Here is a 23,487-nt window from a genome sequence, read left to right as displayed (position 1 = left end):
AACACATACACACACTTCGTCAAACAACAACAAACGGTTATTGGTGGTGATGATGAATGAATGAAGCCCAAAATACCTCATTGGAAAAAAAAAACTGTGTGTCACATAAGAGTGTGATGATGTCGACAATCTCAAAACTTTAAATAAAGGCGCCAACTTCTTAAACTTTTTGAAATATTTAATGAATCTTTATCCATCATGTCCAAGTTTGTCCATTTTGATGGAATATCCGAACTGATATATAATTGTTCTTTCCATTGTATTAATTATCTGTATCCATTGATTATAATTATCTGTCTCAAGATCACATTTATCAAAATGAGTAGTAGAGTTAGCCACACAACTCACCTCACTCACTGACCCAATCCAACTGGCTCTCTCATTCATTCACTCACTCACTCACTTCACAATTTGAAGTCAATCCAATCGGATACCAGACCTGGGTTTGTGTTTCATTCAATTTAGAGTCTAAATGAAATTTCATTGGAATATTGACCTAATTAGGAAATTACTAAAAAAAGGTAAAGGGAACCTCACACACATTCATTGACATTTTTGATCAACAGATATATAAAAGGAATTGTTTTTGTCCATTTATAGTTTGAATGGATGGACTCTTGTGGCGGAGCAACAACACATGGCTCATTCCAGCTTCATCCCAAACATTTAAATACTTGTCCAACATTGACATTGCTCCTCATGTTCATTTGAAAGTAATAATCTAAACAACTATTAATTCATATACATCATCAACAATCTACAACAATCAATCAATCAAACAATAATAATAACAAAGAATGTCACTCCAACAATACAACAACCGTATGGGAGACTTGAGAAGATGGAATGACTTGTGGGACCCTGTGTCATTCTGGGAGGCAGACTTGGACTTCCCTTCGGTACGATCCGGTGCCACCTCAGCCCTGTGGAAGCCATGTGTCGATGTTAAGGAGACGGCCAATTCAATGATCATCCACTGTGAGTTGCCCGGCTTGAACAAGGACCAGATCCAACTCGATGTGTCCGAGGGCAAGTTGACCATCTCGGGTGAGCGCGTCCAGGAGAGCAAGGAGGAGAATGAGAAGTTCCACCGCATTGAGAGGTCGTACGGCAAGTTCCAGAGGACCTTCACTGTTCCCGAGAACTGCAACACCAAGGACATCCAGGCCAAGTTTGAGAACGGTGTCCTAGACATCTGCATTCCAAAGTGTGAGTCCAAGCAGAAGCCACAGAAGATCATGATCAAGTAAGGTGCCTCTTGCTCTGCCCTCTCACTCTGAAGCCAGATCCAATGGCTCAACAACAGTGTACATATCCTCATTCTTTCATTTTTAACTATATCGACAACATAACAATCATACATACATTCATTCATTCATTCATAGTATAACAACTTATAATAGAATAAATATCTGTTTTGTTAACAACTCAAAGATGAAGTCATAATGACGACGCAGCTTTTGTTTGACATTCATTTGTTCATCTCACTGCAATGACCATATATACATACAGATACATAAACATAAACATACATATACAACAACATGATGTCAATGTCATTGGAAAGATTGATGTTGTTGTCTAATGTTGCTGCCAAGCGTGGCATCATAACAACATCAACAACATCATCAACATCATATATTATCAATCGACATACTTACACACCAGCGACATCAATGAAGCTGAACAATATACCGACGAATCAAGGACAAAGACATGCTCCACTCTCAATCGAATCATACTTGACAAGACATATGGCGCAACTACCAACTACCCAACACAACAACAACAACATTGGTTATCAAAGAAGACATTATATATCATTCAGCTTGCCTTTTGGTCTGCTCAAGTCACCGCCCCCAACACCTCCAGTTCATTTGAAGCGACCTTCATTGTTCAAGGACACCCTGGGCAACGAGTGGACAGACAACTATGCTTGGATGAGAGTGATGGATCATAATGATACAGCCGAACAAGAGGTGATGGATGCCATGGACTTGGAGAATGCATACTGCCAGCAGGTCACCGACATTGACCCGGACTTCCAGCGCCTGGCCAACACATTGTACAAAGAGAACGAACAGACCAACGTCGTCAACACGGGCGTCAGCTTCGAGGAGGACATTGACGGCTTTCAATACAAGGAGAACAACGAGGGCACTTACTATCGCCAGCGCACCAACGATCGCACTGGAATGGGCGGCAGTGTTCAGACCCTGTTTGTAAAGGGCGAGCTTGGCGGCCACTATCTCACACGCAACGACATCATGGCATTCAAGTTTGCAGAGGACAACAATACATACTCATTTGTGGCCGATGTTGGAAAGGAGCAGTATCATGCATTCGTACTGCGTGTTGGACAATCAACGTCACCAGACGATCTCAAGTATCAAACACACCTCTTGGATCACATTGAAGATGTTATTGGCATTGAATGGGGATCAAACAATGATCTCTACTATACTATTCCCAATGAACTGAGGCGACCACATCGACTCTACCGAAGAGTCATTGGAAGTAATGAGCCCGATCAACTCATATTCGAGGAGCCAGACGATCAATACTTTATCGATATCTCAAAATCAAAGGATGGAGTATGTTCAGATCATTCGATCATTCAATCAATCAATGGGAAGGAATCATTCCAACAAGTGGCATGTGGCTAACAATGACCATCACTCTTTCTAGAAATACCTATTCTTCTGTTCCAACAGCAAGAGTTCATCAGCTGTATACTACATCAACCTGGAAGAGCCAAACAGCAAGCCCAAACTAACACTGAGTAGGATGGACAACCTGGAGTATTACGTCGATCACTGCAATGTATGTCCAAGCTCAATCAATCACTCAATCAGATATACTGGGCACTCACTCATTCGATCAATCAATCAATCATTAGGGTCAATTCATTGTGTTTGCCAACATTGATAAGAATGACTTGGCTATATTCACCGCGCCAAACTCAATCGAGGATGCTAGCATTGGACAATTGAAACAATTGATTCCCACTGAAGCCAACTTGAGTATTAGAGACGTGGACGTCTTTCAAGATAAATTGATATTGTGCGAGCTGTACAACTCATCACCAAGGATAAGGATTATATCCAAGAATGAATCAACAAATCAGTTCGACCCGGCAATGTCGCACGAGGTCAACTTCCCTGAAGTGTCCTCCATCGCACTTGGTGTCAATCAAGGCAAGACAAAGAGGAGGGTCAGGGTCACCTGCACCACGCCGTTCATTCCTCAACTGGACTATGACATCGACCTGTATGACTACAGCATCACCAAGTATGAGCCCTCCACAGTCAAGGGTGCGCTCACCCTCGACCCCAACGAGTACCAAACCAAGAAGGTGTTTGTCCAGTCCAAGCACGACACGGACATCAAGATACCAATGTCCCTGGTCTACAGAAAGGACATTCAACTCAACTCCAAGTATGTTATTGTGATGGTGGAGCATGGCACGAGACCTTACACATACTAATCAATCATTCAATCAATCAAAAGGAACCAGACATTGATCAAAGGATATGGTGCGTATGGCTCAGTAATGGAGACAGGATATGAGTCTGACGATCAATCACTTTTGAAGAGAGGATGGGTGATTGCTTACGCGCATACAAGAGGTGGAGGCGAGCTTGGACGAAGCTGGTACGACAATGGAAGACGACTGAATAAGAAGAACACGATGAACGACTTTGTCGACTGCGTCGAGTATCTGTTCCAGCAGGGCTACACCAGCCCCGCGCACCTGGTGGCGCGTGGATCGAGTGCAGCCGGCGTGATCATGGGCAACATGGCACTTCACTACCCGCACTACTTTAGCGCGATCGTTGCCAAGGTGCCCTTTGTGGACATCATCTCGGCCATGTCGGACGAGAGCCTACCGCTGACCATCCACGAGTTTGGCGAGTGGGGCAACCCGTCCAGCAGCCAAGAGATGTTTGATTACATCTCATCGTACGACCCCTACAGGATAATACCGAGCGTGCTGACGCAGAGGCACGACTCGAAGCGCGCCTACCCACCCCTGCCCTCGCTACTGGTGACGGCGTCACTGGAGGACATTCGCGTGCCCTATTGGATGCCGCTCAAGTGGGTGGCCAAGCTGAGGGATGCCATCAGCAAAGGATCAAAGTCCGAGTCTGGCATTGGTACCAATCAAAAACGCGAGGACAATGCACTATTGCTAAGAGTGAGTGATCACGGACACTTTGGCTCCAAGTTCCGTCAGCCCTACATTGAGTCGCTCGCATTCGAGTTGGCATTCATCATTCGATCAGTTGAGAAATCGACCAGCAGCAGTAGTAGCAACAACAACAAACATCAATCCTGATTGTACGTGTGCACAGAAGTAATAAACCTTTGGAGAGGATAGGATGAGTGAGGGCAAGGGTACGTACTTGTTTGTTGCCCATTCCCTGAAACAGATGTCAACAACAAACAACCAAACAAACAATCAAAGATTGATCGCTTGGTTGTGGGACCTGGGAATGGAAGTGGATTCAAACTTGTCCTTAGCCTTGCATGTTTGTATTAATAGGTCGCCACACATCATACGATGCTCATATCATCAATCACCCCAAGTGAATTGGCAAGTCATTTACTCACTCACTCACACCAATGAGGAAGCCTCCACTAAGTCGACTTGCAAAGAGATAACCAACTTATCACACACAAACACACTTGTGAATATCTGATGCATCTGTGTGAAGACGAGTTGTGGTGATGGATTGGAATGATGTCGTGGGTGGTGGGTCTGGGCGTGATTAGCGCATCCTGGAGGCCTTTCCAGTTTTGATCAAAAACATCAACAACAACAGGTCATTGTAAGTTCCAATGGTTGGTCCAAGAGGAGGAGTAGGTGGTCCGAGAATTAGTCAATGAGGGCAGGCACGTGCTTGCCAGAGTGTGTGGAACATTCATTATCAACATCAACCTACACATACATCTACACATACATATAAACATACACTACATTCACCAACCAAACCACCCTACACCTTGCATCAACAACATCAACAACAACAACAACAACCAACCTATATATCTAAAACCTACAACCATCCATCCATTCATCAATTCATCCATTCATCCATCCAACAAAACAAACAACAATTGTCAAACCAAACATCAATACACATACATCTATCTGATCGATTGATCACCCGTCACTCAATCAACCTAACACAACGACAACAACAACAACATCACCTTCACTTTGCAAAACATCAACAACCCAGTCATTCGTTCACTTCACTTCAGTTCAGTTCACTTACTCAACAACAAACACACTGTTGTTTGATTACCCTTCACCTCGGAGCGTGTGTGTTGTGTGTCCCTGTCTGCCTGCTTGCCATCCAGCCAGCTAGCCAGCCAGCCATCCCGGCATCCTGCTGTTGTACATTGCATTGCATAGCATCATAGATATAGAATACCTTTGAATGACCCAGTACATCGCTGCTGCTTTTTATCTTTGGTATTGATATTGATTGATTGTTTGATTCGATTGATTGATTAGATTGATTGATTAGTCGTTGTGGAACATTGATGATCATTGAACATTGAAGGGATAGGTATCCTTATCATCTCCAAGTAGTAGTAATAGTAGTAATAACCTTATTACTTACTTTACTTACTTACTTACTCATCATCAATCAACTCATCAACTCAACTCTCTTCAACATCAATCTTTGCGCGTTTGAGTCAATTCAATCGCCAAACACAACAACGACAAACAAGATGAAACAGAACTCTCCATCCACTTCACCTTCATCTCAACCAATGCACCAAAACGTCAAGTACAGCAATAACTTAGGTATGTTGTTCTATTCCAATCAGATCATTTGATTGATTGATGGACTGATTGGACTGACTTACTGACCTACCAACTATACACCAGTGTTGTTTGATCGAATGCTTAACAATGTCTATGAGGACTCGCTGACTTACTCAGATGACTATGATGACTACATCAATCACCGTCAAAGACAAGCGATGCCAATGATTAACCCAGGAGCTCAATCACCAACTGTTCGCACTTCACGTCAACAACATAGACCAATGTCTCAACAAGAGTATCAACATCAACTTCAACTTCAACAACATCAACAACAACAACAACAACAGTATTACCAAGAGTATCAACATCAACATCAACATCAACTCCATCAACAACAACAACAACAACAACAACAACAATATCATGGACAGTCAATGTCTCCTTTGAGCGCATCACCTTCAAGCACGTCCACGTCTCCAACGACCATGCCTCCATCAATCTACAACACATTCAAGCCTCAGTACTCACCACAACAGCAACAACAACAACAGCAACAACAACAGCCTCGTACACCTTCATATCCTACGCCAGGATCATCAACGACGACATCCTCATCGCGCAGGTCAACACCAATGTCCTCCTCGTCCTCATCATCCAAGCTGAAGCACTCACAGACCTTCTCCTCGTTCCATAACTACGCACCCCAACAACAACAACAACAACAACATATCAATGCTCAGCCACCAATCAAGAGGGCGCCATCCTTCCCTGGACCCTACTCCTCAAGCCGTGATGTGCAACAACAACATGCCACGCCTCACCGACAACTGGACTTCAAGTTAATCGTAAGTATCCTTGGATGGGATGGACTTGGGCATGTTTCACGTGACTAACATGTGGTGATGAACAACCAACAGATTGACAGGTCCAAGGCTGTGGACCCTGGCTCAGTACTGGCACTCCAGCTCCCAAACCAACATATACACAGTGTCAACAACGACGGCTTTGAACTGTTCAAGAAGTTGAACTATCTCGACCTTAAATACAATAATATTGTACAGTAAGTAGGACAACTACCATGTTGCCAACGTACATCCAGCTTCCAATCACTGACCAATCATTGCCCCAACATAGCTTCAATCCATTCTCCATATTTCCAAACCTTGTCGAGTTGTATTTATCACATAACAATATACAACATCTCCAACATCATGATGGATTCACAAACTTGACGGTAAGTCCGATGACAATGGAACCATTACAATCACTAACTTGGATGTTCAAACAGAAACTTGATCTTTCACACAATAATATCGACTCCAATCACATTGAGCATCTGATGAACATACCAAAGTTGGTCTGTCTCGACCTCTCATTCAACAACATCGAAACATTGCCTCAGGCAATGTCCTCATTCTCCTGTCTCAAAACACTCTCACTCGACAACAACCAGCTGTCACAAAAGAACACCATGGAGAGTCTGTCTACCATCCCCAGGTAAGCATCATCAAGCCCATCCATCAACCTTATATGCTCACCAACTCCCTCCTGCCCCATCAATCAATCAATCAAACATAGTTTAAGATTACTCAATTTGAGTAACAATAACTGGGACCGAATCTTCCCAATCAATGGCTGCTTCCAGTCTCTGATGGAGCTGTCCCTGTATAACAATGATATATCGAATCTCCAGAACATATCCAATCTCTATCACACGTCATATCCATTGCTCACTCGCGTCCAACTGTGGGGCAATCCCCTCAAGTCGACGGCCGTGGACTTCCAGGTGACCAAGTCGATCCAGTTGATCACCGACCCACCCGTCACCAGTGGCGGACACCACAATGCGCACTCCCCTCTGCACTCTGTCGATCAAACGTTCAAACAGAAGCTTCCATTCACATATCCACTCAAGGACAGGAAGAAGTCGTCGACATCGTCGTCGTCAAGCGGCGTCATGACCATGGGCGGCAGTGGCAGCGGGGTTGTTGGCAAGCCACCCGCTATGCCCGTGGAAACACCAAGGTCATTCTATCATCAGTCACCCAACAAGTTGAATCAGTCTGAACCGATATTCTATCGCAACCACGATCTGGACGTGGCTGGACACGGCATCGAACCATTCCACTCGACGCCGTACAAGCCACCCCCTCCCATGCGCTACTCTGACCAAACTGCGATCTTTTACAATCAGCAGCAACAGCACATCTCTGCCGATTCCATCGAACAGCTTGACGATGGAGCTTTTATTGATAGCGTCGTTGATCATCTCCAGCAGCAACACCATCTTGAGAGTGATACCTTGTCGGATGATCTCGATGAGGAGGTTGACGTTGATGTCCACCATCACTCATCATCGTACGATGATACACTGGCGTCCTCATCTTCATTGAGCCATCATCAATATCTACGACCACCTGGTCGAATGCATCAACAACAGCAACATCAGCAGCAACATCAACAAGAGAGAGAATTTTACGAACCACAGCTGCCAATCTATCTCAACGACAGTCTTCAAATCAATGAATAATATGACAGTCCATCATCCACAACCATCCTTTATTCATCCTAATTGATTGTTTGATACGATCCATTCTTTGACCTTACCTTCTTGACGACCACAACGATAATAATTATGATGGCGACTGCACCGGTCACACTTCCAACCACTATTCCAATGATTGCACCTTTACTCAACGATGGTTTACAGACTTGATAGTTGTTTCCATGGATGGCACAATCGAGGAGACTGAACCGGCCTCCTCCAGAGACATTGTCCAGGGTTACATCTCCATCAGTGCATTGGATGAAGCTGTTGGAAGTTGGTCCACCACCATCACCAAAGTTCACATTGGTCAGTGTCAAGTTGGTGTTATCAGTGCCAAGTATGAAGGAATTGTTGTAAAAGTTGTTGGAGAATGAGCAGTTGGTAAATGCCACGTTCAGTTGGTCAGTAGCATCGACTCCACCGCCTAWTTAAAAGGAATCCATTTGTTATGTTGTTGTTGGTAAAGTTGGTTCGTTGTATTGATGTATGAGTCATTTGAGTGAAGAATAGTCCACACAATTGAGTATTTCCATCAAACACCGAGTCTGTGATTGACATCTCTCCACCAACGGAATAGATGAAGATATATATTCTTTTTGTTTGATATATTGCATTTGTCAATGATGAATACTCCATCTCCTTCATACATACTCTGATCAAACATCCATTCAGTCCATGTGTTTGACGTGATGGTTGTTTCAGTAATGGCGTATGAGCTATTATAGATATCGATCATTTTGGGTACAACATTGTTGATGAATGTACTCTGATTGATAACCAATCCATACTGTAATACACCAAAGATGTTGGGCAATGCACGTTGTGGGCTGTATGTGGAGTTGGTGATCAAACATCCATTCAACACCAGTGAGGAAAGACCTCTGCCAATACTGTCGTCAACCTGAAATAGTGAGATAAGGTTCATCGTAAAGTTGGTGACGGTGACATTGTTCATCACAATAATGGCATTGTTGGAACCAGAATACAAGACAGAGCCGAAACCATTGGCCAAGATGAGGTTGTTGACGATCACTCTGGTGGGAGGTGAGTAGGTAATCTCAAAGTAGTCGGGGATGTAGATGAATTGACCGAGTTCTTCGCCAATGTCAATTAGGACATCGCCCTTGGCATCTGGTGCTGGTCCAATCGTCACATTAATTCCATCAAGGATAAGATTATAATTGCTGTATAATTGGGAAGAGTTGTCAAAAGTGCATGGGTATGTACCACTGGCCATGTAAATGATCAACTCATATGATCCATTATTATTAGTTGGTAACAATGAATAATAACTTGTTAATGTTGCGGTGATTTTGGACATGCTTGGTTAACATCCGATGATAATCCACATATTGCCGAATTATTTGTTGATGTTTGATCAACATAAAGTATTATTGTTGTTGTCGTTGTTGTTGTTGTTGTTGTTGTAGTATCAGTTTTAGGTGTTTGTTGAGCAATGATGAATACTGATGAGTACTGGAGTAGTAGCAGTAGAACGAATAATAATAACTTCATGATGTGACGGACGAGTAAATATCTATTTGATTGACCAAAGAATAATGGAATGAGAGCGGGACCCTTCTGATCAAAAAGGGTCAGAGCGCATTTGATTGATTCTTTTCAAGATTCCCGCATCTTCATATGTGCACCACTTGCTTGCGAATGCAAGACTGATCTGATTGGCTGAACACCAAGGTGTTCTTGTGTCCAGGGCACGTCCTGACTGGTCAGGTCTCTTGATGTTGGAGATACTTTCATGGTCGCACATTCAACCAGGACTCGCTCCCGAGGCCTCGGAGCCAGTGATACAGCAAGTAGGAAATCGTGCATGCATATACAACCATCAAGTGGAAATCAATCAATCTAGAACTGTCTGTTATCCTTCATGAATGTCCTGGGATCGGGTGACTGGCCATTGAACTCTGCAGAGGAGAAGTCAAAGCCAGGATTCTCCTCTTGGAATCGCTCGAGCATCATCTTCTTCTTCACCTCTTCAGTGACGATTGCATCATTTGGTTGTTGACTTTGATGACCCTTCAATGCTGCCATCCAAGTCTCTGCCTTATTCATCTTTTGAAGTGTAATATGTATCTCACCATCCTCCATTGTCCAAAAGCTATCCTTTTGCTTTATAGTACTATAGAACTCTTCCTGTAATGTTTGAATGAATGAGTCATTGTCAGTGAATGAGTGAATGAGACGATGATTGAATGAATGAATGAATCAATGATAATACATACATCGATGAATGGAGGATTGCCTCGTAGACCAAGTGATAGTTTGTTTGGTTGTATTTGACATGCGATCATCTTGGCTGTTACACCTTCAGGTGCCTTTACATAGATGTTAACATCCTCTAATGTTTGATCCCATTCATATACTGTTCTTCCTTGATATTCAAAGCTTCTCCTTATAGGTTTGAACTTCTCCATTGACTTTACTCAACTTGACTTGACTTGTATCTGTTTTTATTATTATAAGTATGTGATTACAACTAAGTTCAAAAGTGTGTAATCTTCAGCATTTCATTCATTTCATTCACTTCTCAAACAAATAATCAAAGTGATAAGATGGATACATTGTCTGATTACTTGTTGCGAGCTATATTCATTGAGCTGGCTAATGACTTGGAAATCATTTGCTTCGGCCTATCATGTAAAAGGATGTTTAATGTCATGATCAACATGAAGAAGAAGAACTCTCAACAACAACAACAACACTCTAACTCACTAACAATGATGACATTGATTGATAGTGATAATGATGATGCTCATTATAGATACACACCATTATTCTCTAATATGTTATGGGAGCAATCATTTAATGTCAGTGATCTTAACATTAATACTACTTCAAAAGTTACTGGTTTATTTATTGCAAGTCCATTCAAAGATGTAATCACACCTGGAATGATACCTTTAAACATAAGGTCACTGTTCTTTCATGCACACTTCATAAATGGTATCATCCCTGGCGCACTACCACCCTCACTTACCTTTCTAAGGTGCAATTACAACTATCCATTGATCAATGCACCATCAACTTTGACTCGAATGGAGATCATGACAAGGTCGAGCCTTAATATGCACACACTCCCCACCCTGCCAGACTCCCTAACCGAGATCACCCTGGGGCATGCCTTTGGCAATTCAATCAAACGCCTAGTACTCCCTCCCAAACTGCGCTGTCTAACTATTGTCAACCTATCTCTGGCCAAACACTTGGCGCGAGCACCACCCTCTCTGGACACACTTTGCCTCAATCAAATGATAGAGTCTCGTCTGACTGGTAGGATAGGCGTGACGTCTGAACTAGTTCAACTGACGCCTTTGTCATCAGTGATCATCGCACCGGATGAGGAATTGGCAGATTATCGCATGGCCAAGTACACCCCCTCAGACTACCTTGGCATATTCAGAACAGTTATCCACTTCATACCCAATGCTATCACCTATGTACACTTGTTCAACACGACTGATCCCAGCTTAAGAGCCATGCTCAGATGGTTAGACAATGGTATTGGACTATTCATCTTTGTTTCACCATCACTGGAGTCCAAGCGTATATACTTCATACAATCTAATATGATCAAGAGTCATCCAATTCACAAGACTTCTACTACTACTACTACTTCCACTACTTCTGGATCAGAAACGACAAAGGGAAGATCACTACTTAGCATGCTGAAGGATTTCATATGGCAGGATGTGCCTTGATACTGAACCTTCAGTGATATGATAGAGATCGAAACATCCTTACACTCTCAATAAACTCTTGATGGCCAAATTTGGAAGTGATTGGATGATTACCCGATTTGGAAGCGATTGATTATTTCCTGATTTGGAAGTAAATGTTTATATAACACATAATTGATATTCGTTAACGAATACAGTATCCAATGACCTTGTCTAATGATCCAGTGTTGACAAAGCAACACTCCTCCATATTTTCCGAACAGAAGAATACAGTTTCCGAGATACGTCTAATGGCGAATGTTGTGCCAAACATTACAATCAACTTGGTAATGGAGACTGGCAGGCGCTGGATGATCATTGGCAGTGCCTCCTTAACCTTGGCATCCCAATTGTCTACATGGAAACTGAGGCTGGTAACTGATTGTGGCAACACTGTATGGTCAAAGTCTGGCTGTGTTGGCTGATCGCGGATGAGCAATGATGTGATAGACAGTGGTAGGTCACCAACATTGAGTGCATGGTTGTAGTTGATCAGTTTAAGATCGCACAATGATGTTGGAAGTAATCCTTTGAATAACTTGAAGTTCGTAAGGCCAGGTTGCTTGCTGATGTAGATCGAGAGATGTGTGAGTCCAGTGGGGAAAGACACGATCGGGTTTGGCGAGTCAATCGACAGTCTCTTCAGTGTCGATGGCAGTGCCGCCAGCTCAAGATCAACCTCTGTCTGATTGGCTGTACGTATTTTAACAGTAAAACACTCTAACATTGGGAACATGGATGATGTGATGCTCGACATCACCTCGATATTGATGCCATTCAACGACAAGTTTTGGAGATTGGCGAATGGAATGTTGTTGTTGAACTTAGGTTCGGTCATATCTGAGAGTGACAATGATGAAAGGTGTTGACTCTCGATCACCTGTTTGAAGCTGGCGCCCAGGGAGATCGAGAGGTTGTAGGCTGCGGGCAACTTGGGTTGATCAAAAGCTGACGACTCCAAAAAGAGAAAGGCCAGTGAGTGTGGCAGCCTTCCCTCCAATGTCTGATTGAATTGCCTGCCGAATGTTAACTCCTCCAGTGTCGATGGGAATGTGTGTTCTCTGATCGGTTGATTGAAGCTGTTGTTCAGAACTAGTTTGCGAAGGCTTGATGGCAGTGTACCAGGCTCAATGGGATGGTTCCAGTAGAAGCAATCACTTAAAATGAGCGATGTCAGTCCCGCGGGCAATGAACCAATCAATGCACTGTCATTGAATGCGCCACTGATGGTCAGACTGGTGAGCGTGTCTGGGAACAATCGTGTTTGATCATTAAATGTAGGCCAAGTGTCAAGTCTGAGAGTAAGTGATACCAGGGGAATGTGTTGCAGTGGGATATGCTTGAATGTTCCAGATTGCTTTTGTTCATAGTATACTCGAGTCCCATCACGCTCTATTATCTCGTTCAAGTAATCCTTTGCGCTGCTCCAGAATGACTCATTGAACGATGCATCATCAGAGTCATCAAACATTAGTGTACCAATCAATGGCACGCTCTTTAGCTTCGCCATCAGTATCTCCCAAGTCTCCCTAGTCTTGTCTAAAGTAAGTAAGTTTGAGTGAGTGATCATGTGTGATCGATATAGTTCCAGTGATCACTCACGTACCATAGTGGAATGATCGATCGTAGTAGTATGGATTGAAGAATCGTGATGAGCATACGTATACACTTAGTCGCTTGTTGGACATGGTGTCTTGCATGATGGCACGGTATGATCCCAATCGACTGTTGAGCGGATTGAATCGGGAGTAAGGTGGCATTGAATCAGTATCAAAGTGTAGGTACTTGTTACGTTGTTCAAACAATCGTTTGCACACCAGTGATAACATCACACGATCAATTGTACCTGGTAAGTACGAAACTATATGTTTGAGAAGTGTATATTGTAAGGACTCCATCATCTTCTATCTGTTTTGATTATCTGTATCAGTATATCTTGTTTTGGTGATGATCAAAAAAGAAAAAGTGTGCCAGGTCATGGGCATTGGGTGGGTGGATGACTTGGAATAGTTCCAACTACCATCACATTAATTAATCTTTATTCAATGACTCCTTCCATCATTTGTCAAACAATCAATCAATTATTGATTGATGAAGCATGCAGCATCCCTGCTACGATCACCCAGCGGTCATTATCATTGATCACAGTCCATAGGTCTTGTTGTTGCCCCAGATGATGACAATGAAATATTATTATTATTCATTATTATTATTATTCTCTTTCTAATTGTCTCTTTGAAAATAATCGTTTGTCTGGTTGTGTCTTTGTGTGCTCAATCAATCAAATCATGGATGATACACGATGCATCCCATTGACGATCTAGAACAGGGTCTTCATCATCAAGAATGGTCCATTGGTCGTCTTTGATTGAGTATCGATTGTTTTGTCCTTTGCCAGAGATGAGGATGATGCCACTGTCACCATCGACAATACTATGAACATACTCCATGCGTAAGATAACCTGCTTATTCTTCAACATCGCTAGCTTGGACATTTGATTGGTGGACAGTGTGTATCGAATGAATGATCGGTTGGTGTGGATGAAGATGTTGTCCACGCCATCGAAACAACACTTGTCATGTTGGTTAAGGGAAAACTCCCTGAGGTAGTGGACAACGGAAGTCCTCTTAGTAATGACATTAAAAGTGTATATTCCATGGATGTCATCGGAACAATCACCGCAGACAATGTAGATGTTGTCGTTGTGGTAGAATGTAATGGGATGAGCCACACCGTATGATAGCTCTCCAACACAATCGAACTCTTTCCTTTCCAGGTCGAAGCTGTCCACTCGACGCAAACACTCTCCCTCGACATATCCACCGACGAGGTAGATTTTACTGCGGCCATCAAAGCAAGCCGACGTGTATCTACACTGCCCAACGCCAACGATTTCATCGGCATCCCATTGCTTGTCTTCCAGTGAGAGCTGGTAGTATGTGGTTGGTGAGGTGTCGCCACCAAACAAATAGACACTGCCGCGGGCGTACACCATCGATGTTGTAATTCCTTCCAAAGGTTCTCCTGTTGGGGAACTGATTTTAGTCCAATCGGATGTTTCCAACGAGAGAAGGTGGCATTCATCGTACAAACATCCCAACATCATGATGTGACCAACATTGTTGTACGAGGTGGATGTGGATTTGGATTTCGGTGTGACTACTGAAGATGGAGGTGGTGTGATGAGTTTGAAGCATGATTCAATCTGTCTCTTGATTCTCTTTAGCTTGACATCATCAATCTTAACACTGACATCTTTTAAAGAATACGTATTGTCATATGGTACTTGATGAGTGTGTTGGGAATGATTCCTGATCATTGACAACAGCTCATGATCATGAGCTTGAGTGTGTTTACCATCATCAGCATTGTCAATAGGATTGTCGCTATATGATGATGGTTGACACAACTTGATCTTGATAAACTGATCAATTGATTCACATGACTTGATTGATTCGATCACTTTGGAAGTGCGTTCATCGTCATCATCATCATCTCCACTATGACTGTCCTTGTTGTTCTTGTCATCAAGATGATCAATGTTGATGATATGATTGATATCCTTGATCTCATTGATGATGTCGTTGATTGTTGATTGAATGAGTGACATTTGGACATTGATCGGTGTCTTGACTTTGTGCTCCTGAGCGATGATCACCTTGATCAGTTGTTCAAAGTGTTCAGTGACCGATTGTTGGGTCTGTTGCAGAGATTGATAGGACTTGGCACATAGTTGTAGTGTACTCCACAGCTTGCTCAACCTCGATGTGCACCACAATGCTTTATAATCCTTGTCCTTGTCCTTGCTACTGGCATTAGCATTGATCTGAGCCAAACAATGTTTGATACTAGCCAGATTGTCCATCTTATGACCATTGTGATTGAGTGCCAAACATATATGACATACCAACTGGCTACAATCCAAGCAAATACACTTGGTTCTCAAATTGTGAGTGTCACAATACATTAATGGTTGTGTAACAGTATTATCCATATTATCAAAAAGCTAGGACCAATACCTAACTCTAAAGTCTTGACAAACAAGTTGACTTCTTCATTCGGCCCCACAATAAATATTTTGATTTCCAAGTAGGGGTTGTACCTGTAGTGTTGCCTCATCAGAGAAAGAATATGAATATAACTATTATATTCCAATGTCACTCTGGAAGTGGGTGAATGATTGAATGATGGCATGGTTTATTGGTTGGTCATGTGTGCACACACACTTGGTATGTGAACTCGAGCATGTCCATGGTGGAGACTAGTCATCCAGCCAGCCAGGTCCTTACCAGACTTGCTTGGGGACGGCCCAGTCACAGTCAGACTCGACGCTGATGAGGTTGACTCCTCTTTGGATCTTGAACCAGCCCAACTCACCCCAGTAGGTGCCCCAGGAGTTACGACCAATCCAGTAGTCGACGCCATTCTCAGTGCCCCATCCAACGATGGAGATCTCGTGCTATAAGTGTAGTGTGAAGTGGATAATCAATGTTAATGTTTGATTCGTTGATTGATTGATTGATTGATCGAGTGAATGAGTCGGGTCGGGTATACATACGTTGATCTCACCAGCACCAGCAGCGTTGGTGAAGACACCTGAGGTGTAAGCCTCGAAGGCATCAGTGACAGAGATACCACAGGCAATTGGACCTCTGGCGTAGATCTCGGCCATCATAGCCTCAGTACCGTTGACCAGACCGTGCTCCTCAACGAAGTAGGTGGTGTAGTTTTGCTGGGCAGTGCAGAGAGCCTAAAGTATATACATCGTACAATATGTCGTGTTAGCATATTCATTCAATCAATCTGTCATCCTGATGACTTGAGCTTACAGTTGGGGAGCTAAGATCGTAGGCACAGTTCTTGCAGATGTTCTCAGCAGTGCATTCCAAGTCGATGGCCTCGTATGGAGCGCAGCTATATTGATATATCGCGACATGTCAGTTAATCAATGATGATCCTTTGTACCATTGGGTTGGTTGGTTGGTGTTTGAATATGATGTGATAACATACGTCTCGTCGGTAATACCCTTGTTGAGCATGTACTCGTAGGCCTGGGTGGGGTCACCACCATCACAGGAGTTGTCGGAACCCATGCAGTTCAAGAGGACTTGTGGAGCAAGGTCAATCTCTGGGAAGACGGCGTTCTTGGCAATCTTGATTCTGTCGGAGAGGGCAGAGGTGCTGTTGTTGTTGTTGTGGGTCATGATGTTAGCCTATCAGTCGCTCGACTTTGATTGATTGATTGAAAGAATGAATGAATGAATGATTGTACTTACGTGGCGAAGGCCCAGCAGGAGCCACAGTACTGTGGAAGATGCTGGTTTCTGGTGATGGCAACGAATGATCTTGGTGTCTCCCAGGCTGGGGCGTTGGGGTTGGACACGTTTCTCCAGCTAAAATGTGTTGTGACAAGTGAGGAAGGTAGATGATAGTTAGTATCATGTGATTGATTGATTGATCGATTGAATGAATAAGTTGAATGATACATACTCCCATGAAGCTGGAACGTCGGTGACGTAGTCGACTGGGAGTGGGGAGGAGACGTGGGTGTTACGCTGCTCGTATGGCAGACGGTTAACACATGAGTTGTAGGCAGCGGTCATTGACACGCATGCAACCAACACGACGAACAGAGTGGCGATTCTCATTGTTGTTGTATGTTATTAATTGTATTGTACTAAAAGGTATAAAGTAATGAATGAACTCTGTTGAGTCAATAACAAGCAATGGTACGCCATGCCCTGCATGCAGGATAGATGCTTCCTTTCACACACAGATGTAGTTTTTGGATTTGGTCTTGTTGGTGTCAAAGAACAATCCTTCCACAAGTTTTTGGCTTCTCATTCATTGTGGGGGTGAGGGGGTATCTAATCAGATTCTTCCTTGGAAGTTTAAATAAAATCGAAAAAAATATGATTGTGGTCTTTTTGGCAGTCCCGACACTTGGGTTTTGGGTCATAGGATGAAGCCAATATTGATGTTGGTTTTGTCGGATGTCCGTTGGAGTTGTTGCTGTTGTCATCACATGTCAATGACATGCCCCTGTCAACAACAAGATTGAATGAATGAATGAATGACACATGTGCCCCAACACAAGACATGTCATGACAAGATGTCATCTTTGATTGGTATACAGACTATATATTATTTAATTGCCAATGTTGACATCGTTGTCTTCATCATAGTCGTCTCTTTGAGAGTCTGAAGAGGGTGAATCGTAGGGCTGGTCAAAGTAGTTGGTGCCACCATAATGTGCTTGTGAGCTTTGGTGAATGGAACTGCCACCATTGGGATAGTAGTTGCCTCCACTGCTGCCAATACCCAGACCACTGCCACCACCGCCGCCACTGCTACTGCTGTGGTGGCCAGTGCTACTGCTGTGGCTGTGATGATGGCCATTGCTGCCCGACTGCTGAGAGTTGGCTCCGCTGCTGCTCTTCTGGTGTCTGGTTCGTCGACCGTCCTTGTGGAGGTCGGCCAGCTTGCCGATACGGATCAAGTACTGGCCGTGACTCTGGACCTGCTCGCGAGTCTTGCCAGGCAGCAGACTGTGAATTGTCTTCCAGCTCTTTCCATGCTTGTTGTAGGCCTTGGCAAAGGTCTCGTCGTCTTCCACCGACCACAGGGTGTTCCTCCTGGAGCCGGTCTTTCTCTTCTTGATTGGTGCGCCCTCGCCGCCAGACTTGGTGTCATCTCCGCCTTTCCTCTTGAGCTCATTGACCGACTCATCCCTAAAGATGAACTGCTGTTGCTGTTGTGACAACAGCTGGTTCTGGGAGATTGCCTTCTGGTCACCAGACATGCCCATGCTCATGATGGCGCCAGGTAAGCTCTTCTTGCGTGGACGTTGTTCCCTATCGGACATGTCAGAGTCTGAGTATCTGGACTCAGAGGAGGAGCGTGATGGAGACGATGAAGGTGACCTAGACGGGGACCTTGAAATGGCCGACCTATTGTCGCCCTCACTTTCCTCAGCATTTCCCTTGTCCTCAAACAGTTTGAGTAAACTAAATTGATGTGATATGATGTAAGATGTAAGTATGAATGTTGGAATGGTTCCATCTGAAGGTGTGCCGGTACATACGTCTTTCTATATTTCGTCAGAAGTACATCCTTCTTGGCAATGACGTTCTGCATGGCCTCTAACTTTTGGTTGTAATGCTTGGTCAGTGCCTCTATCTTTTCACTCTCGCTCGAGTTTTCCTTTAGCTTCAATGGCGACAAGAGTGGAACACTGTCAGACTTCTTCTCCTGCCTGAAGAGCGATGGCGACAGTGAGCCAGGCATGATGGATGGCGAATGCACTTCAGACTTTGCAGAGAGTACCGAGGACATGCGTCGTCTATCATCTTGGCGATCGTCTTGTCGCTCGCGCTCTCTGCCTCGGGACTCTCTATCCTTGTCGCGACGCTCAGATCTGTAGCTGTCTCTCTCTCCGCCCCTGCTGCCGCTGCCATCTCTCTCCCTCTCTCTCTCCCTATCACGTCTACGATGCTGGTCGTCTTGATGGCCTTTAAAGTCGACATCTGGCGCCCTCAGTCTATAGTCGTCCTCCTTCTTGATGTCTGGATTTAACAGCAGACTGGTATGCATTGGAGACATTGTGGAGGGGGTGGTTGTGGAGGAGACAGAAGGCGAGGAGTACGAGCCATTCAGTGACATTGTGGTAGTTGGGTGCTTGGATGGCGCCGAGTGGACCACTGTAGCTGGACCATTGTTGGAGCTCGAACCAGCACTGTACTCTCTTCGGTCCCTTCGAGAGGACATATCGTGGTCACTGCTCGAGTGGTCATCGGTTGGGGATCGATGTGGCGATGTATATGGGCGTGGACTTGGAGAAGAGTCGCGCTCACGCTCGTGGTCGCGGTCGCCACTATGATATTTAGAGTCGAATATGTTTGTTTGTCGCTGTGGAGCGAACATCATATTCGATCCGCCGCCTCCTCCTCCTCCACTATTATTGCTGCTGCCACTGCTGCCGCTATTGCTGGTACGTGTCGATTGGAAGTTTACTTCTTGTTCCATTGTTCAGAATATGTTATTGTTGTTGGAAGAAGAATATATAGTACTATATAAATGTTGAATGAGTGAATATGAATATGAATGTTATAGTATCTGTTGTTGAAGAGTGCTATTGGGCCAGTGGTTGGAGGAGGTTATTGTGTAAGTAATTCATTCATTCCATTCATTCCATTCAATATCCCATCTCTCTGTCAATGTCTCAATCCTCGCCTCAAACAAAGAATGTACATCAATTATGGATATAATGAATTATTATTACTAATATATGTAGTCATTATATGTATATGTATGTACAAGTGTGTGTGTGTATATGTTTATGTGTATGAAGCGTGTAGACCGAGTCTATTCGTCGTTGTACGAGTATGACACAAGGTCTCAAATAAGTCCACACTTACATGTATACTTTGGTTATATATGTATGTATACTTATAAGTATATATTGTGTATGAATGTATTATGTGTTTGAATGTGTGTGTGTGTGTGTGAATGTAATTATGTGTTTGAATGAGTGTGTGTGTGTTGTTGTAATTATAACAAGACTTGTGTGTGTACATAAATAAATATCAGTGTGGGTAATATTCTTCTTCTTTAACAAACAAATAAATACATAGTTTGGGTTATAAAAGATATATAAATATATAATGGATGGTATTAATGTGGGTGGTAAAGAGCAGATATGTTTGAAGGGGTGATCAGCCCAATGCTCCGATCAACTTAAGGTGTGGGGTTGTTGTGGTGTGTGTGTTGCTCTTCATCTGAGCCTTGATCATCCACTCTCATTTTGGAAGGCCACCACCACTTCTACGACATAATTGCAAACTAAATTTGTTACAGATACTAACTGCTTCATAACTATGTTGGTGATGATGTGTCTATGTTGTTGATAAAGTTGAATTGTCTTTGATATCGATAGTAGTATACTGAGTGTGAAGATGAACGTGAATGAATGAATGAATGTGAATGTGAATGTGAATGAATTGATTGATTACCTTTAGATTAAAAAGTCCACCTTCCTTTTGCAAATGCTAAATGGCTGCTAATGTGATTGATTGATTGATTAAATTTGATATTTAGATACTTATTTATATTATATAATATATTAATAGTTTCTTAGATATAAATAAATATATTGACTATTTGAACAGAGAACGAATAACTAAACTACTATGTGTGTGTACGTGTGTTTGGATGATCGTGTCGAACGTGAGGGCAACAAGAGATAATTAATCAATCAAATAAATAACAGATATAGAGGTGGAGTGAGTGACACGATGCAAAAGGAGTCTGGACCCTTTTGTGTTTGTGTTGTTTGGTTTGTTTGTTGTTGTACTCAGTCTCTCCACTCTCTCTCTCTATTGGATTGGTTGTTGTAATGTATGTATGTGTGTGTGTATGGGCAAAGACGGTTTCTTCTTCATTCCAAAAAAACAAATAAAAATAAAAAAGACAGATAGATACATTGTTGTTTGTTTGTGTGTGTGTATGTATGTTTGTTTGTGTGTATGTATCTCCACCGACCCCACACACTCACAAGTTGAGGTCCCCCCCAAATTCATTGATAGTATCTATCTCCTTTTTTGATCATTCATGAGCAGATCCCAACTTATTTACAGACACACACTAATATTTATTTATTTATAATTATTTGTTGTTGTTTGGAGTCATGAGAGGCTGAATGACTTGGATCTCAAAAGTTTGTAAGGTGTCCATTACATTCATGGACAAACACATAAACAAACATAGACACATACACAAAGCTTAGTTGGACTTGCAGAAGGTCATGATACCCTCCAATACATCAATGATGGTGCCAACTGGATTGATAAGATAGTCATTGATCTCTGAGAGGATGAGGTTGTGACAACCGGGGATGAGCTCGACGGCACGAAGTAATTCGAGGAAGGTTGGCCATGCGAATGGTATCTTGGTCAAGTCATTGATCGAGATCATTGAGAGTGCCACGTTGTTCATTGGCTTGGTCATGTCGGGAATGAATGGTGGGATGTCTGTGGTGCGAAGCATCCTGTTTGGCAGATTGACGCCAAGCATAGACACTTGAGTGTAGTTGGTGTTGAAGCCCACGATGTCCAGGATCTCGACAAAGTGTCCCCATCCATTGCCAAACTCTGCCTCGCGCACGTTGAGCTTGGCCAGGTTGGCCGAGAACTGCTTGACGGCGTAACCAATGCTGGCAGTGTGAGCGTCCCACATGATCTTGAGCAGACGGTCAGTGTCCAGAGTGGAGGTGTTGGCCTGGAGGGCGATGATCGCGTCAAAGTACTTGTCCCACTTGGACATCACGTTGGCGTTGCAAGTCTCGTAGGTGAGGCACAGCTGGTTGGTCTTGTAGACGACTGGTGGGCGGATGCTGATTGCGGGCACCAGACCCTTGCGCATGGCCGACAAGTATGGGATGACCGAGAGGTAGTAGTTCATGTCGGCCCACCACGAGTACTCGTTGATCCTTAGGCCATTCTGCGATGGCGCCGTCTCCAGACGACCGGTTCTGTTTTGCCACTCCATCTGGATGGGCAGGCCCCACAACAAGTTGCCAAGGTTGTCCTGTCCAAACAATCTGGGCACATGGGTGCTGGCCAATATTGTCATGTACATATCATAACGTTCTTGGACAATCCATGGATCGACAATTGTCGTGGTGTTTCCATTGACATCCGCGTTGACCACAACACTTCCAAGAAGTAATACAGATACAAGTATTAATTGAGTAATGTTATTCATCGATACAATAATAGTAGTACTTAGTTATAATAATAATAAGTAGTAATAATAGTATATATATATATTGAATGAATGATTGAGATGGATGATAAAGTTGTAGAGAGAGTAATTAAACAACAATGACGACGAGAACCGCGAGATGGCTAGTGTTCGTGTCAGGTCTATGAAGCTTAGGTAAGTAGGTAGGATGGTTACTTATTTAGTTGTTTACATGATGTTGGGCAATGTTATAATGGGCATTTAAATAGGTGATGTTGACTACTAGTTCCGTCCATTCCGTCACCTCCTGTGTTGGTGATGAACATAATTGTGATCATAATCAGGATGCACTGTTGTCAGGCATGCAAAGATATTTTTGAAGTTTATTCGTACTCTGATGAGCCATCCTCGTCACTCAACTTGGCAACACCAAGGGTAGCTGTTAGGCGCAGTTGCCAGGTGTTGGCCCTTACCCTTGCACCTGACCCTGAATGACCAATCCTTTTGCAAACGACTCTCCACCCATCATCCAATCAATCAGCCAGCCATGGGAATGTACCATATTATGATGACAAGGTTGTGTTTGAGGGGCGCACCAATCAAGTTGCTTAAGCAACTTCGTTGTGTGACGATGGACTCGTCAAACTACGCTGAACATCAACATACATCCAATACATCC

At 43.4% G+C, this 23,487-nt stretch overlaps 10 protein-coding genes across 10 annotated transcripts; 3 read left to right on the top strand and 7 right to left on the bottom strand.

The window, feature by feature from the left end:
* Positions 1 to 797: 797 nt before the first annotated feature.
* On the top strand, positions 798 to 1,250 carry SAMD00019534_022810 (hypothetical protein; the record flags this gene model as incomplete). The annotated part of the gene is made up of 1 exon (XM_012901579.1): positions 798 to 1,250. The coding sequence occupies one exon, from the start codon at positions 798 to 800 to the stop codon at positions 1,248 to 1,250; it is 453 nt and encodes a 150-aa protein (XP_012757033.1).
* A 504-nt stretch (positions 1,251 to 1,754) lies between these two features.
* Positions 1,755 to 4,339, top strand: SAMD00019534_022800 (hypothetical protein; the record flags this gene model as incomplete). Its single annotated transcript, XM_012901578.1, has 4 exons — positions 1,755 to 2,594; positions 2,689 to 2,823; positions 2,900 to 3,438; positions 3,511 to 4,339. 4 exons carry the CDS (start codon positions 1,755 to 1,757, stop codon positions 4,337 to 4,339), a joined length of 2,343 nt encoding a protein of 780 aa, XP_012757032.1.
* A 1,406-nt stretch (positions 4,340 to 5,745) lies between these two features.
* On the top strand, positions 5,746 to 8,315 carry SAMD00019534_022790 (hypothetical protein; the record flags this gene model as incomplete). The annotated part of the gene is made up of 6 exons (XM_012901577.1): positions 5,746 to 5,821; positions 5,906 to 6,630; positions 6,703 to 6,845; positions 6,920 to 7,019; positions 7,074 to 7,282; positions 7,364 to 8,315. 6 exons carry the CDS (start codon positions 5,746 to 5,748, stop codon positions 8,313 to 8,315), a joined length of 2,205 nt encoding a protein of 734 aa, XP_012757031.1.
* A 38-nt stretch (positions 8,316 to 8,353) lies between these two features.
* SAMD00019534_022780 (hypothetical protein) lies at positions 8,354 to 9,570 on the bottom strand (the record flags this gene model as incomplete). The annotated part of the gene is made up of 3 exons (XM_012901576.1): positions 8,354 to 8,757; positions 8,985 to 9,049; positions 9,122 to 9,570. 3 exons carry the CDS (start codon positions 9,568 to 9,570, stop codon positions 8,354 to 8,356), a joined length of 918 nt encoding a protein of 305 aa, XP_012757030.1.
* Positions 9,571 to 10,196: 626 nt separating this feature from the next.
* On the bottom strand, positions 10,197 to 10,642 carry SAMD00019534_022770 (hypothetical protein; the record flags this gene model as incomplete). Its single annotated transcript, XM_012901575.1, has 2 exons — positions 10,197 to 10,484; positions 10,574 to 10,642. 2 exons carry the CDS (start codon positions 10,640 to 10,642, stop codon positions 10,197 to 10,199), a joined length of 357 nt encoding a protein of 118 aa, XP_012757029.1.
* Positions 10,643 to 12,212: 1,570 nt separating this feature from the next.
* Positions 12,213 to 13,827, bottom strand: SAMD00019534_022760 (hypothetical protein; the record flags this gene model as incomplete). Its single annotated transcript, XM_012901574.1, has 2 exons — positions 12,213 to 13,606; positions 13,674 to 13,827. 2 exons carry the CDS (start codon positions 13,825 to 13,827, stop codon positions 12,213 to 12,215), a joined length of 1,548 nt encoding a protein of 515 aa, XP_012757028.1.
* Positions 13,828 to 14,407: 580 nt separating this feature from the next.
* On the bottom strand, positions 14,408 to 15,933 carry SAMD00019534_022750 (hypothetical protein; the record flags this gene model as incomplete). The annotated part of the gene is made up of 2 exons (XM_012901573.1): positions 14,408 to 14,429; positions 14,513 to 15,933. 2 exons carry the CDS (start codon positions 15,931 to 15,933, stop codon positions 14,408 to 14,410), a joined length of 1,443 nt encoding a protein of 480 aa, XP_012757027.1.
* A 420-nt stretch (positions 15,934 to 16,353) lies between these two features.
* SAMD00019534_022740 (hypothetical protein) lies at positions 16,354 to 17,716 on the bottom strand (the record flags this gene model as incomplete). Its single annotated transcript, XM_012901572.1, has 6 exons — positions 16,354 to 16,527; positions 16,627 to 16,818; positions 16,898 to 16,982; positions 17,079 to 17,249; positions 17,345 to 17,461; positions 17,559 to 17,716. The coding sequence occupies 6 exons, from the start codon at positions 17,714 to 17,716 to the stop codon at positions 16,354 to 16,356; spliced, it is 897 nt and encodes a 298-aa protein (XP_012757026.1).
* Positions 17,717 to 18,216: 500 nt separating this feature from the next.
* On the bottom strand, positions 18,217 to 20,093 carry SAMD00019534_022730 (hypothetical protein; the record flags this gene model as incomplete). The annotated part of the gene is made up of 2 exons (XM_012901571.1): positions 18,217 to 19,075; positions 19,153 to 20,093. 2 exons carry the CDS (start codon positions 20,091 to 20,093, stop codon positions 18,217 to 18,219), a joined length of 1,800 nt encoding a protein of 599 aa, XP_012757025.1.
* Positions 20,094 to 21,851: 1,758 nt separating this feature from the next.
* SAMD00019534_022720 (hypothetical protein) lies at positions 21,852 to 22,829 on the bottom strand (the record flags this gene model as incomplete). The annotated part of the gene is made up of 1 exon (XM_012901570.1): positions 21,852 to 22,829. A coding segment is annotated over one exon (978 nt), but the record flags the coding sequence as incomplete, so codon positions are not given.
* Positions 22,830 to 23,487: the final 658 nt, after the last annotated feature.

The sequence above is a fragment of the Acytostelium subglobosum genome, assembly GCF_000787575.1.
Source record: "Acytostelium subglobosum LB1 DNA, scaffold: scaffold4, whole genome shotgun sequence".
Taxonomy (NCBI): domain Eukaryota; phylum Evosea; class Eumycetozoa; order Acytosteliales; family Acytosteliaceae; genus Acytostelium; species Acytostelium subglobosum.
The sequence above is the reverse complement of the archived record's forward strand: the minus strand, read 5'-3'. Positions and strand labels throughout refer to the sequence as shown.